General features: G+C 40.4%; 1 protein-coding gene across 2 annotated transcripts in view; it reads left to right on the forward strand.

Moving 5' to 3' along the window:
* Positions 1-15,430, forward strand: part of WDR19 (WD repeat domain 19) — a 41,464-nt gene that overhangs the window by 25,590 nt on the left and 444 nt on the right. For both annotated transcript variants that reach the window (XM_035111897.3, XM_088660868.1), the window contains 15 exons: positions 470-616; positions 709-791; positions 1,724-1,807; positions 3,400-3,546; positions 5,445-5,569; positions 5,743-5,855; positions 6,685-6,753; positions 7,099-7,176; positions 8,920-9,016; positions 9,601-9,725; positions 10,022-10,103; positions 10,842-10,992; positions 13,140-13,263; positions 13,786-13,862; positions 14,522-14,643. In XM_035111897.3, coding sequence (XP_034967788.3) covers positions 470-616; positions 709-791; positions 1,724-1,807; positions 3,400-3,546; positions 5,445-5,569; positions 5,743-5,855; positions 6,685-6,753; positions 7,099-7,176; positions 8,920-9,016; positions 9,601-9,725; positions 10,022-10,103; positions 10,842-10,992; positions 13,140-13,263; positions 13,786-13,862; positions 14,522-14,633 — 1,614 coding nt within the window. In that variant the 3' untranslated portion in view covers positions 14,634-14,643. The remainder of the gene's footprint in view (positions 1-469; positions 617-708; positions 792-1,723; positions 1,808-3,399; positions 3,547-5,444; positions 5,570-5,742; positions 5,856-6,684; positions 6,754-7,098; positions 7,177-8,919; positions 9,017-9,600; positions 9,726-10,021; positions 10,104-10,841; positions 10,993-13,139; positions 13,264-13,785; positions 13,863-14,521; positions 14,644-15,430) is intronic.

The following is a 15,430-nucleotide window of genomic DNA, read 5'->3' on the forward strand; positions in this document are numbered from 1 at the left end:
ATCTTGGATTAGAAATGCGTTTTGTCACTTGAGCCGCAAAATATAAAAGCGGGAGATCACTGTTGAAATAGTTGCTTTACAAACCCCTGATTCTTCATTTACCACAATTTTGGCACAGAAGAATAGAGTGGTTTGTTTTGCTCACTTAATTAGATAAATATTTGCTTTGTATTTATATTATTTTAAAGGGTAACTGGTAGGACAGTTGATCTGAGAGAACTCTTGTTATAAGGGAGTGTATTATTTTATCTTCTGTGGATGTGTTTGGAAACTGGTATGGTGCATCTTAACTATTTTTTTGCAAATGGCAATATTATAAACAAAAATAGTTAACTAGCCTAAATAGGAAGAAAACCCTTCCAGAATAACGGTTGCTGCATTTTCAAACTCTGCCTTTATTTTCTTCAAGAGTGTGTATTTTGCCCGTAACTTTATTGGTGCATGTTTATGCTATACTCCTTGTTGCCAGTTCCAAGAGCATGATGAGGCCTGCCTAGCTGGAGTTGCCCAAATGTCCATTCGCATGGGTGACATTCGCCGGGGTGTTAACCAAGCCATCAAACATCCGAGTAGGATGTTGAAACGAGACTGCGGAGCTATTCTGGAGAGCATGAAGGTAGCTAGTACTTTGAATACAGAAAGAAAAAGTTTTCACAGTATGAGTTTGCATGCTTTAGACTAACTTTTGTTTCCCTGTTTGTTTTATAGCAATTTTCAGAAGCTGCCCAGCTCTATGAAAAAGGGCAGTATTATGACAAAGCAGCATCGGTATATATCCGGTGCAAAAACTGGTAAGCTGGTGTTGCATTCCTTTAAAATTACAGCACAAGGATAGGGAACCTGTGGCCCTTCACATGGAGTTGGATTCCAGCTCCCATCATCCCCAGCCAGCATGAACAATTGGGCAAATGTGTGGATTGCTCAGTTGGTTAGAGGTTGGTGCTGATAACACCAAGGTTGCAGGTTTGATCCCCATATGGGACACCTGTATATTCCTGCATTGCAGTTGGTTGGCCTAGAATATCCTCATGGCCCCTTCCAACTTGACAGTTCTAGGATTCTCTTGCTTTCCTTAACCAGTGATCACTTTTTTAGTCACTTTTCTAGCTTTTTGAGATTTCACTCAATTTCCAAGTGTATTATCTCAGCTGCTAAGAGCTTGAAACTTTGCTTTTTAAGAAAAAAGAAATGTAAAATTCTTGGGTAGCTGAATTACCACATACTGTACTTTTTCTATACTTCACCAGCATCTCAACATGCTGATCCAGAATAGCTCTTCTGTGAACTGAAGGGCTGAGATTTAGCAGAATCCCCACTTATGGAAGAAGCAGGGGAGCTGATTTCCACCAGTTCCCCCTTCCTCATGGAACCTGCCCCACTTCTCATGCTGCTCTGAAGGTCTCTGACCCCGTGTACCAAAGAGGAGATTGGGGGTGGTGCACAGGGGGAAGGAGGAAGGCTACAGGGGGAAGGAGGAGTCAGCAAAAACAACCATCTTTCCTCCATTCTGTGAATGAGTGGTCTGTGGATGGAGTTTTGTTCACGGAACCCTGTAATACATAAGATACCCAATTACCCTATCTGACTCAGTTTGAGGCAGTGCCCTGTGTTCCTCAATTATCTCAATTCTTGGTATGATGGGATTGGGGTGGGGTGAGAGAAAGTAATTAAAATAATGTGTGTGTGAAATTAGTTATCAAATAGAACTGTTTCTGTTGTCCAGGGCAAAGGTTGGTGAGCTTCTCCCTCACGTATCTTCTCAAAAGATACATCTTCAATATGCCAAAGCAAAGGAGGCAGATGGCAGGTATATATATTCCTTTCTACAGTCAAATCTGATGTGACAGTCAGACTTACATTGGAGTTCGGGGCGGGTTGCTCTGCCAAGTTCAGCAGAACTTGGATCTGAGTAAGTGTGGGAAGGGTTACATCCGAACATTGAAACATTTGAGGATTGAAAAATAATTTTACTTACTTACTGCCATTATTTCTGCCTGCTTTCCAGGATACAAGTCCACAATAAACAACATTATTAAAAACTCATCATGGGCCTTCCCAAGGCAGCTGATGGTATAATAGTCCTCCAGTGGGGAGGGAATATTCCAGCCAGAGGAGACCGAGGTGGTATTCGCCTGCCTCCCGCTCTCTCCTGGAATCCCTCCCACAGGACAGCTGATGGAAGAAAGGCCCTCCTTTTTTCTGCTAAAGTTTTTAAATCAACTACCAATGTGTTATGACACGTTTCTTTTCCTTTAAGGAGCAACAAAACAAAAAATGTGTTTCCAGAATTAATTTTACCTCTTGTTTTTATCCTTTATAAGAGCAGAGGGAAAAGGTGCAAAAAGAGTTTATTCTTCCCCCTCCATCTTCTTTATTTCAGATTTGCTAACCTCTGCTAGTAACTTAGTATCTATAGAGAGAGCATGAAATCACTGCCCCCTGCCCCATTATTGTTCAGTTCATCTGGACTTTGCATGTGATTAAATTTTATATAGCAAAACTTAAGCAACAATAATTTGTTTAGTCCATAAAGGGTGTGCTAATTTGGAAGTTATTATTTCTTGTTAGAAGGAATTGGCATCTTTAATAGTCCCCCCCCCCATCAAATATGGGAAGGTAGAATACAGAATATTTCTTACCACAGTTTTTTAAAAAGTCTTTAAACCTGGATACTCATCAATACTGGTTGTTCCTCATTTTTTTAAGATGGATTTTATTTGACAACTGGTTTCAATTGTCAGTTGTTGAGAGAAAAAGTGTTATAGTCTAGCTCAGGCATCCCCAAACTGCGGCCCTCCAGATGTTTTGGCCTACAACTCCCATGATCCCTAGCTAACAGGACCAGTGGTTGGGGAAGATGGGAATTGTAGTCCAAAACATCTGGAGGGCCGAAGTTTGGGGATGCCTGGTCTAGCTCTATAAGGGGATCATTGCTATTGCTAGATACAAACTGGAAGAAAACCCATCTTTAAATTTTGTCAGTTGGATTTGAGACAAGATGCTTATAAACAGAATAGCATCAAAATTAATAGGAGCCCCTCCCAAAAAAGTTCTGGGAACCATTTGGCTCCATGAGTCTCTGTGGTAAGAGTTAATAGTACTGTATCTGATATAAGGTACCTACATTGCATGGGGTTGTTTCCAGACTTAGTCACACTTAAAGTAAACACACTGAAATCAATGGGCTTTTTAATAATAATAATAATAATAATAATACTCAATAATTAATCATTAATAATTAGTCATGATCCAACCTATATTGCATAAATTGGTTACCAGATACCAGCAAAAGAATATTTTATCCTTATTTAGTAAAGTGTTTTTTAATTAATAACAGCCTGTAGCCCTGGGAATTTTGAGGACTGAACCTGAAGTGTCTATGATGATCTCTCTTTCTAGATACAAAGAAGCCGTCCTGGCCTACGCAAATGCCAAGCAGTGGGACAGCGTCATCCGGCTATATTTGGATCACCTTAATAATCCAGAGAAGGCTGTTAGCATTGTCAGGGAGACGCAGTCACTTGAGGGAGCCAAGATGGTAGCCAGGTAACTGCAGCTATAGAAACTAGTTTTCAGACTTTTAACAGAGTTCTAACTCTGTAGAATTGGTCAGATTATATATGTGCAAAACCCAATCTCTACAATTTGCTTTTAAAACATTTTGTTTGACTCTTTTCAAATGAGAGAGGCTAATTTTTTTATTAAAAAAACAATAATAGAAAAGAGCCCCTAGCTTTTGGGATTTTTTAAAAATCCTTTTCAAACAATTCTGATGGAGAGTCTGAGCTTTAAGAGTATAAATTCATTTTGACATGTACCAACCCCATTTAACTTTTATTTTAATGTTTACTTTCTAGTTGTAGTAACAAAAGCAAAAGCAAACTTGATTCTATGATACGATTTTATGTACATCTTTATATGCAGTTTACATTGATTTTGTTTTGTTCTCTTTTGATGTTGTTTAAGACTAATTTCAAGAATAGAAAAGAGCATATGGAAGATTTTTTTCACATTTTTTTTAAAGTGCCAGATACCAGATACAATTTTGTATCTAGTTTTCCTACAGAAATACATTTCGGGACTAATTTGATCTCTCCAAATGGAGTATTTCACCTTCCACCCCAAATCAGAGATGGAGAACCTGGGGCTTTCAGCTGTGAATGGGCTCCCAGTTCCCATCAGCCCCAACCAGCATGGCCAGTGATCAGGAATAATGAGAGTTGTAGTCCAGTAACATTTGGAGGTCACCATCCCTGCCTTAGATGAAGCACCAGAGAACACGACAACAAGGGGTTGAGAAGGACCCTTGCAGTTATAGGAGCCTGGAGGTGTTCCATAATTCAACCTCCTTTGTACAGGGCCACCAGCATGGCTGCAAACTTAAAATCTAGGGATCTGGAGTTGCCTAGTCGACCTTATCCATCATACTTGCCATGTGAGACATTGCCAACCATACGTATGTATCCTTGGCATGTTTCAGGTGAGTGTAGCCTGGGTGGGAGATTAAGTGGAACATGATTGCAGAGTGAGAGGTCTTCCCCCCCCCCCTTGCACCCAGCTAGCAATAGTGCCTGGCATAATTGAGCTGCTTATTTGGATGCCTGATTATCGTCTTCCAAAGCAACTACTCCATTCTGAACTTAGAAATGGAAAGTGTAATGCTGGTGGTCCACAAAGGAGGTTTAAAGACTCTCTCAAGGAAAATGCAGCATAAACACCGACAATTGGGAAATACTGGCCTGCGAGCGCTCCAGTTGGAGAACAGCGTTTACAAGACGCTCGAACTCAGAACAAAAGGGATAAATGTGCCAAGAGGAGGGCACACTTGCCAAACCCTCACCATGATCAACTCCTGCCCAAAAACCGATGTCCCCACTGTGGAAGGACATGTGGATCCAGAATTGGCCTCCACAGTCACTTAATGGACTCATTGTTGTGATCATGTTTATGGAAGACGATCTTACTCGGCTATGAGTGATCACCAAAGAAAGAAGAAGACAATTTGGGGGGTCTGAATAGGAACCAACTCATGTGACTCTGCTTGTCTGACTCCTAATGAGATTGCATGCATACAAAATCTCTGCACCTGCCCCCATCATAGCACTGGTGGGAGCAAGATCATGCCCATGTATTTTAGAATAGTATGGAAGCCTATGAACAAGGCCTGTCTTATTTTGTTAAAGCATGGTACAGCATCTAGTGTTTTTTAACATGTTATTAATAAATAATAATGATATACCCTAGTAGGCTCAGAGATATGATTGTTGAAAATCTGCCCTAAAGAGTAAGCTTAAGACAGCTTACAATTGGTTATGGGAGTAATGAGAAATGCTGCTTAAGTGTTAAAAAATATTGTAGATGCTCCTGCAAATCATTACATGGATTTCATGGATTCTGTTCGTTATACTTTAAAATAGTATAACAGATTTGTTAATTTGGTTTAGATTCTTTCTGCAATTGGGTGACTATGGTTCTGCCATCCAGTTTTTGGTGATGTCCAAGTGTAACAACGAAGCTTTCTCATTGGCCCAGCAGCACAATAAGATGGAGATTTATGCTGATATAATTAGTGAGTATTGCAGCCTCTTGGATATCGTTTACCACTGGAAAAACATTGCCAGTGCAATCCTATACATGTCTAATCAGAAGCAGGGGCAACCCAGTCAGTGGGTTGGGTACAAATAATGAAGTTATTATTGTAAGAAAGTCCTATTAGGTTTCTCCCACCCCCATCTGTTGCAGGTTCTGAGGACACCACTAACGAAGATTACCAAAGCATTGCCTTATATTTTGAAGGAGAGAAAAAACATTTTCAGGCGGGCAGATTTTTTCTTCTGTGTGGTCAATATGCACGGGTTAGTATACAAACTTGCTGAGTCAGACTAAGGGCCAACCTAGACGGGACATGGGAGATCCGTGCTCTTCCAACACCATTTTCTTTGCTTTGAAAATAAGTGCATTGGGTCTAATTTAGATCAGAACTGAAATGCTGGGGATTGAAGACCAAGTGCCTGTAAAAAAATTGTCTATGCCTAATAGCAGCTTACAGATATTTAAAGGAAGTGGTCAGGGCAGGGAGTGGAAGAGAGAAAGACCTAGGACTCCCCCACTATCTTCTCCCTGTAATTTCATTCAATATCAGCACTGCTCCCAGTTCCACACTTCTCATTAGCCCTGTTCTGGACATTTTGCTTGTTTTCTTGCTTGCCAGGATAGAGAGAGAGGTGTGTCTGACTACACCTGCTTTTGCTACACTTGCCATTGGTACATGGAGTTGAGACGGTTGTCCATGAGGAAATGTGGCCCTATTGATTTAAAGAGGAAGCGAGATTTAGGCAATATGTTTAGCACCAAAACTTCCTAGACAACTGTTTAGGAGAGCACAAAATGCTGTTATATTGTATGTATTATCTAGTTAAGAACCTGAACATCTTTCATGAAGTAGAGACATTGGGGAATTAGGCTGATGCTGTGTTTTGGGGGCATAGTGAGATCTCCTGGCCATTTTTAAAACTACCAACCTAGTCACCCAATTGGTTAACATTAATTTCTAGCTTTTGAAGGACTTAGTAACATATGGCACATTCTCCTTAGAAATGCAGATGATTTGAAGAGTAATTTGTTTGTAGAGAAATACTCAGATATAAGGCATTAAATGCTGTATGTGTTGTTGTTGTTTTTCAGGCATTAAAGCACTTTCTGAAAAATCCAAATGCAGATGATACTATGGCTATAGAGATGGCAATAGAAACGGTAAGAAACATCATTTAGGAAGGGGAGGGTTCTTCCTTTTACCAGAAACTCAGTATCATTGCTATCATTGATTCAGCAGAGAACCAATGCCAGACTATTTTATATTTATTTTTCAGCCTGTATTTTACTTTTCTTCCAAAATTGGAACCCTTTACTTATTATGTTAAATACCCTCTACTTTAGACCCTTCAATGTGGCATAGTTACTTGTAAATAACAGATTTTTAGGCCTAGGATACCAAATTATTTGTTGCTTGACTGTATAAGTGTTGTTCATTTCACATAAAAGTGTTGTTCATTTCCCTACAGTGTGTGTGTTACTCCATTCACATTTTATTTTCAATAGGTTGGACAGGCTAAAGATGAAGCTTTGACCAATCAGCTTATAAATCACCTTATGGGAGAGAGTGATGGAATACCAAAGGTACTAAATTCCAAATATAGACTTATGTTTAATATAATTGTTACTCTATTAGGTTTTTTTTAAATTAAATGGCCTCTGGTCTAGATTTTCAAACTCAGATCCCATCTGCACTATACATTTAAAGCAGTACCATACCACTTTAAACAGTTGTGGCTTTCCCAAAAGAATCCTGGGCAGTGTAGTTTCTACAGAATGCTGAGAGGTTTTAGTGGGTCACTATTCTCCGCACAGAACTACAATTCACAGAGCCCCTTGGGAAGAGAAATTAATTGTTAAACATCTTTGACAATTGGCAAACCTAGATTTGCCTTAATGTAATGGGTATAGTGGCTCTAGTTTCAGGGTAGCAATTTACCTATACACTGTTGCTTTTTTTTTGTCTGTTTCTGAGAGACTGACTCTGTCCAGACTGCATTAGGCCTCAGTATGACTCCTGAATTTTGCCTATAATTTGTGGTTCATTGGCAGAGAAATTGGAATAAAAGCCTAAGAACTGTATAAGAACTGAGCTGTGGATGTTGCTGGCAGTATACCAGAAACTATCGTAGTTTCCTTTAAAATATTCTCTATGCTAAGACTAATGTTGGGTTTAGTTTCATTTTGCTGTGTATTTGTCATCTCTGCACATATCTTCCTCTTACATAAAATTGGGGTGGGAAATGCTTTGGAACCAAATCCATTTTTAATAGTAGACATAGTTTTACCTCATGTAATCATGCTCATTACTTTATTTAACAAGTTTTATTTGGAATAGTTCTATTTTCTCATTTAAAACTTTTGTTCTTCTAACTGCTTTACTGCATCTGCCATAGTCTCTTTCTGTGAGTAATTTTTTTTTACTTTAACCAGTCATAGCTGCTATTTAACTTTTTGTTTTTAAAATAATTTATAAGGCTGCTTCCTTTGGTATATGCACTTACTCAGGTGTAAGACCCATTGAACTCAATGCATAGGATTGTGCTGTAAAAGACACGACTCTACGCTCATTGTTTGGATCATTTGTGGAAAATAACTTGCAGCATTTCTATACCCCTATCTCACAACGTTTTAGGATAATTTATAATGCTGGGGTTATGCTGTCTTAACTAGTTTTCAACCCAGAACATATTCACAGTATCTAAACTATTTCAATCAGTATTAGCTAAATAACAGAGGAATATTAACTAATGTATTCTGTAATAACTGCAGTACTGTATACCGTAATAGCATGTTACAGTGTTCTAATACCATTTATGGCTTAACTTGTCCAATTTAACCATAGCTGTTTGGCATAAACTGATTTGATAGAAAGAAACTGAAAACTCTTATGTTTGGAAACTTTAAAGACAAATGCTTACCAGTATTTCTTTTTTAAAAACGATTACAAAAAGTTGCAACTTGAAGAGAATCTAAAAATGGGAGGGAAAGTTGCATTTTTTAAAAAAGCTATCACTAAAATATTTTTTTCAGCTGAGATAATTTCAGCTGACTGATTTTATTGTGTATTGCAAAATAACACTTTAACCCTGTGGAAATGTTCAGATCCTATACATGTATGGGAAGCTGTTCTACAAACTAGCTCAGTAGTGTAAAAAAACTGTGGAACCAAAGCTTTCCATATGCAGACAGAAAACCTGGGCAAACAAGGCTGTGCTTAAAGCTCAGCAGCTCCTCAACAGTTCTGCCTGAAGTATGTTTAAGATGCATGTGTGGATAAATAGACACTGTCTTCTCTTACTCATCTGTTTCCTTGCTCTAATAAAGGAAGCCAAGTATCTGTTTCGGCTGTACATGGCACTAAAGCAATACCGAGAAGCTGCCCGGACGGCCATAATTATTGCCAGAGAAGAACAGTGTGCAGGTAAGGCACTTACGCTTCCAGCAGTCTGCGACATTCATGCACTTCTGTTTTGTTTGGAGCAACAAATATGACAAACGACAAGAACAGGAGGGCGAATGAAGGGGAAGGAGACGACCAGTGTGAAGCACATTCAGTGCCTTGCCTTTTATCTGTAGAAGCTAGAACTGGCATGTGGTTGAGATTTGTACCTTGCCTCTCATTTTCTCCCTGTGCTACAGCATTTCTTACTGCTTGCATTACCTACCTGTAGGCCTCCAGGTGCTTTTGGACTCCAGCTCCCATCAGCCCCAGCCAGCATGACCAATGGTCAGGGATGATGGAGACTGTAGTCCAACAGCATCTGAAGGGCCACAGGTTTCCTGCTCTAGACATTGGTGGCTGGAGATGCAAATTGTTTTGGTGAGCATGATTTCACTAGACAAGTAGTGTCCATGTTAGATGCCTTATATGCATGCTGGCAGTTACTAATACAGTCTTGCTAAATTTACTTAAAACAGCTAAAACAAAGAGAAGCTGGAATATAAGGGGGCACAGTATCCTTCTGCAATCTAATTAGTTTTTTTTGTCATTTGTTTATAAAAAAGGGAACTACCGAAATGCCCATGATGTTCTCTTCAGTATGTATTCGGAGCTGAAAACCCAGAAAATCAAAATACCGTCTGAGATGGCTACAAACCTTATGATTCTACACAGCTATATTTTAGTAAAGGTAAAGCCTTGAAAATATTTATGGAAACTTGTGAAAATTGAAATGCATATTGCCCACCACTGCCTTTTCCTAATAGCTCAAGCGGATTCCTGATCACTTTGGGAAAATGTGTCTAAAGAAAATGCTTCATTGTTTAGCTCCAAATTTCTCAAAGGGCCTGCCTCTCTCTGTGTGTGTGTCTGTGTCTGTGTGTGTGTGTGTGTGTGAGAGAGAGAGAGAGCACGCACCACATGGCTGGAAAGACCTTCCAGACTGTAACTGTTTAGCTTTGTGAATAACTCACATTTCTCTCTCAGATTCACGTTAAATGTGGTGACCATTTGAAGGGAGCACGTATGCTCATTCGCGTGGCCAACAACATCAGCAAGTTTCCATCCCGTAAGTGTTAACTATACTGGGAAGTGGCACTTGCCGTTCTCAACCTTGCACCCCAAACATGGTTGGACTACAACTCCCATCAGCTCTGGTCACTGGTCCTGGTAACTATAGAGATTATGGGAGTTGTAGTCCCATGACATCTGGGGACCCAAGGTTGAGAAAAGCTGCATTATGTAGACCAGCTGTTAATGGGGGTTATTACTTCCTCTTTGTGTCATATAATTGATCAGATGACCAGAGAGGGGACGATTGGCTTCCCTGTCAGGGCACTGGATGGGCAGAAAGGCTAAATCTCTGCCAACTCCAGCAGTATGTCTACTTCAACTTTCCTTTTTGCTGCCCCCATCACAATTGATGTGGTCTTGAGTGGGGAGCAGAAAACTTGCTTGGGGGCCTATACCAGACTGCCAGACCAGGGGTTAACCATCGCTGCTTTAGGAATTACTCCCAGTTAGTGAATTGCCCAGAGGCATGTAACTGAAATTCAAGTATTGGTAGAGATGGTGCTGGAGCAAGTGGAACTTCCGTTTTACCCAACAAAACATTTCTTACGTTCTTAGAATAATTGCATGTATTTACTAGAAATATATGCAGCTAATTGATGCCAGCTGTTGGGTGTCAATTAGCAGCTCTGTGAAAATCCAGAAAGTTGTAACTGGAAGCCAAAAACGAAGGATCATAGCCCAAGGCTTTCTATCACCATTGGAAATAAAATTATTGCCATTGTTCTTCTTGTAGACATCGTGCCCATCCTGACTTCAACAGTAATTGAATGTCACAGAGCAGGACTGAAGAAGTCAGCATTTGGTTTTGCTGCAATGTTGATGAGACCAGAGTACCGTAATAAAATTGATCTGAAATACAAAAAGAAGATTGAAGCCATGGTTAGGTGAGTTGTATTACTCTGTGTAACTGAAGTTTGGAAATGCATTGATAAAAGTTAGCTTGAGAGTATAGTGTATAGTGGCAGTACTCGAAAACTGCAATTTGATGCACACTTGGGAGTAAGTCCTACGAAATGCAGTAGAACTTAATTTTAAGTAAATATGCATTGGTATTGGCTGTTAAGCAGAGTTCTCCACAACCACAATTTTTAGTCTGTGCCCCAATCCTGCAAGCAACACATGTAATAATATTACATGCAAAAGCAGGATCCTGGAGACATTTCAATTGTTTTGTTATTTATCAACCTGATTTATTTGAAGACAGCACTCCAGAAAGGTTTGATGCTGTTGCCAAACCACCATATATGAAAATAAGTACTTTTGACTGTGCACCCCCTCCAACAAGTAGCATTGACTTCTTTAGATATTTGGGGTAGTCTCACCTGTGTATGTGGACCGAGAACTCCCAGAAGTGCAAGCTGGATTTCGAAGGGGCAGGGGAACCAGAGACCAAATTGCAAACATGCGCAGGATTATGGAGAAAGCTAGAGAGTTCCAGAAAAACATCTACTTCTGCTTCATTGACCGCAAAAGCATTTGACTGTGTTGACCACAGCAAACTATGGCAAATTCTTAAAGAAATGGAAGTGCCTGATCACCTCATCTGTCTCCTGAGAAATCTCTATGTGGGACAAGAAGCTACAGTTAGAACTGGTTATGTGGAATAACTGATTGGTTCAAAATTGGGAAAGGAGTACAAGGCTGTATATTGTCTCCCTGCTAACTTATATGCAGAATTCATCATGTGAAAGGCTGGACTGAATGAATCCCAAGCCGGAATTAAGATTGCCGGAAGAAATATCAACAACCTCAGATATGCTGATGACACAACCTTGATGGCAAAAAGTGAGGAATTAAAGAACCTTTTGATGAGGGTGAAAGAGGAGAGCGCAAAATAGGGTCTGAAGCTCAACATCCAAAAAACCAAGATCATGGCCACTGGTCCCATCACCTCCTGGCAAATAGAAGGGGAAGAAATGAAGGCAGTGAGAGATTTTACTTTCCTGGGTTCCATGGTGGTGACAGCAGATGGTGACAGCAGTCACAAAATTAAAAGACGCCGGCTTCTTGGGAGAAAAGCAATGACAAACCTAGACAGCATCTTAAAAAGCAAAGACATCACCTTGCCGAAAAAGGTCCGTATAGTTAAAGCTATGGTTTTCCCAGTAGTGATGTATGGAAGTGAGAGCTGGACCATAAAGAAGGCTGATCGCCGAAGAATTGATGCTTTTGAATTATGGTGCTGGAGGAGACTCTTGAGAGTCCCATGGACTGCAAGAAGATCAAACCTATCAATTCTGAAGGAAATCAGTCCTGGGTGCTCACTGGAAGGACAGATCGTGAAGCTGAGGCTCCTATACTTTGGCCACCTCAAGAGAAGAGAAGACTCCCTGGAAAAGACCCTGATGCTGGGAAAGATGGAGGGCATAAGGAGAAGGGGACGATAGAGGACAAGATGGTTGGACAGTGTTCTCGAAGCTACCAACATGAGTTTGACCAAACTGCGGGAGGCAGTGGAAGACAGGAGTGCCTGGCGTGCTCTGGTCCATGCGGTCACGAAGAGTTGGACATGACTAAACAACACCTGTGAGTAATGCCACCTATGCAGAAGTTTTAATAAGTATTTCCTGAGTTTTGCAGAAACCAATGTCAAAAATATATTTCATAAGTACTAGTGTTCCAGAGGCAGCTAATAAAGTCATTTACAGCAATAAGTGTATTGCAAAGCCAGTCTGCTGAATTGTCGTCTGGTTGGAAGGATAAAGGCACTGTGGCTCTCCAGATGTTGCTGGATTACTGGAGTTGTAGTCCAAATTTAACCTTGGCTTCCTGCAGACTCTGGTTCATATGGTTTTTTTCCTCCAGCCTGGCAAGGGAGCAGAGGAGGAACAAGTTTGGAACTTTTGAGCTACATACACCAGCATGCTGCTTATTTGCATTAAGCATCTTTCATTACAGTTATTCACATTTATCATTAGCAGAGCTAAGCCTCTGTTAAGCTTGGAAAGCACTTCTGCTATCCTTGTAGATAAAAAAACCTGGCCGTCTTTGTTAAAATGTCTTAATGGAATTTTTTTCTTTCTATTAACAGACGACCTGACACAGCCGAAGCGGAAGAGCCCACCACCCCATGTCCCTACTGTGAATTCTTGCTGCCTGAATGTGAGCTTCTCTGTCCTGGCTGTAAAAACAACCTCCCATACTGCATTGCCACAGTAAGTATCATTTGAATATAATAGACTACTCTTCAAGGTGGTGTAACTGTTCTTACCTTAAATTTCTAATGCTGAAACTGAAAAATCCTATTACAGTGGTACCTCTACTTACGAATAATTATACTTACTAATGTTTCTACTTACGAATGGAGCTCCGTCCGCCATCTTGGATGCGGTTTAGATAGGGTTGCTTCGACTTACAAATTTTTTCTCCCAATGCATTTTTTCGACTTACAAATGTGCGTTCGGAACGCATTAAATTCGTAAGTAGAGGTACCACTGTATTTGAAACTGGTTCACACTATTGCAAACTATTTGTTTCCACTCTGCAAAATCTCAGAATTTTCTTGCTTTTGAATGTTACTTTTAGATTTTGCACCTTTTGGTGCCCCCAAGCTACATGTCATTGGTTTAGAAACAAGTCACTTGCAGCATATGCACCCAATGGCCCCAGTCCACTATAGTTGATGCAGAGCAATTTGGAATATTTTCCACCAGGTTTAATCACCCTCTTCGTTTTAGGGACGACATATGGTAAAAGATGACTGGACTGTGTGCCCCCACTGTGACTTCCCCGCCCTGTATTCAGCATTCAGAAAGTAAGTTGGAATTTTTTTCATCTTCCTTTAGGATATTACCTAAATGCCAAAGACATTTACCATGATCCTCAAAGCGAACCAGACACTAGATTGATTCAATATATACCTGAGATTTGCAGCCAATCATCTTTCAAGTTTATTTTGAATTAAAAATTGAGCTTCAGCTTTCCTTACCTCTGAAACTCTTGGCCTTGCACACCTCTTTTGTACCACTATACAAAATATTGTATACACTAGATTTTGTGGTTGGTGAAATTAGAAATCTATTACTGTTTGGCACATTCCAAGTGCTGAAACCTGACAACATGGGCAGCAATACTTTTTAAGGGTATGCAGCCTCATGTACCTTCAGCATCAACAAAGCACTTGGACAAAGAGAATCCCTTCCTCCATTGCCCCAAGGTGCCAAAATTATTCACCTGTAAGACCAGGCATAGGCAAACTCTGGCCCTCCAGATGTTTGGGACTACAATTCCCATCATCCCTAGCTAACAGGACCAGTGGTCAGGGATGATGGGAATTGTAGTCCCAAACATCTGGAGGACCAGTTTGCCTATGCCTGTGTAAGACAGACACAAACTATTTTAACCAGTATAAAATAAGCAAAATGACAGGGCACCCTGTATTAGGCATGTTGTGAAAATGTCTTTCTTAAACAGCTTGTTACAGTATGAAAGCACATGTCCCATGTGTTCAGAGAAAGTTGAGATTATGAGCCTTAAGAAAACTGCTGACTGTACACCATACCTCAAGCCTGAAGTGGAGCAATGATTGTAGTCAGGTAAGTGTTTCAACCTTGAGTCTCATTCTTAGAACTTTATAGCGTCTTATGGACTAAATTTTTATTTAGTTAATGTCTAAGGGAGCAAACTGTCCAACTGGTGTCTGGTTTCTCTGGCAGTGATGAAGGTATGTGGTTCTTGTTCTGACTTCCTCATTGATGACCTTCGTCGTCTTCTATTTCTGTGATCACTCGTAGCCGAGTAAGATTGTCTTCCATAAACACGGTTTTAACAGTGAGTCCATAAGTGACTGTGGAGGCCAATTCTGGATCCACACGTCCTTCCACAGTGGAGACATTGGTTTCCGGGCAGGAGTTGATCTTGGTGTGGATTTGCCAAGTGTGCCTTCCTCTTAGCATGTTTCTCCCTTGTGTCCTGAGTTTGAGTCTTCAAAGCCCATGACACCTTTGGTAAAGGCTGCTCTCTATATAATCACTGAGCCACCAAAATAAAAATAAAAATGTGGCATAGGTTTAAAATGGGTATACTGGGAAGTTAGGAATCCTAGGGCTCTACTTACTTCTTTTCAACCATCAGGTTGCGGTTACTTCTGAAATGGCAGCAGCCTGTGTTTCATATGGCACAGGACACCCAGGCAGGATGTTTTTAGATCTTACTGCCAATGGCAGCTGGCTGAAAGGCTATGAACGTAGTAGTGCAGTGTTGTCCGCATCGTGTTGATTCGGCAGGGAAGGAATGCAGAGAAACCTCAAGAGCCATCAAAGAGGTGATGTGATTACAGAATCATACAGTTGGGTTCTAGTCCAACACACTGCAATACAGGAA

This window comes from Zootoca vivipara, chromosome Z1, assembly GCF_965207765.1.
Source record: "Zootoca vivipara chromosome Z1, rZooViv2.hap1.1, whole genome shotgun sequence".
NCBI lineage: Eukaryota > Metazoa > Chordata > Lepidosauria > Squamata > Lacertidae > Zootoca > Zootoca vivipara.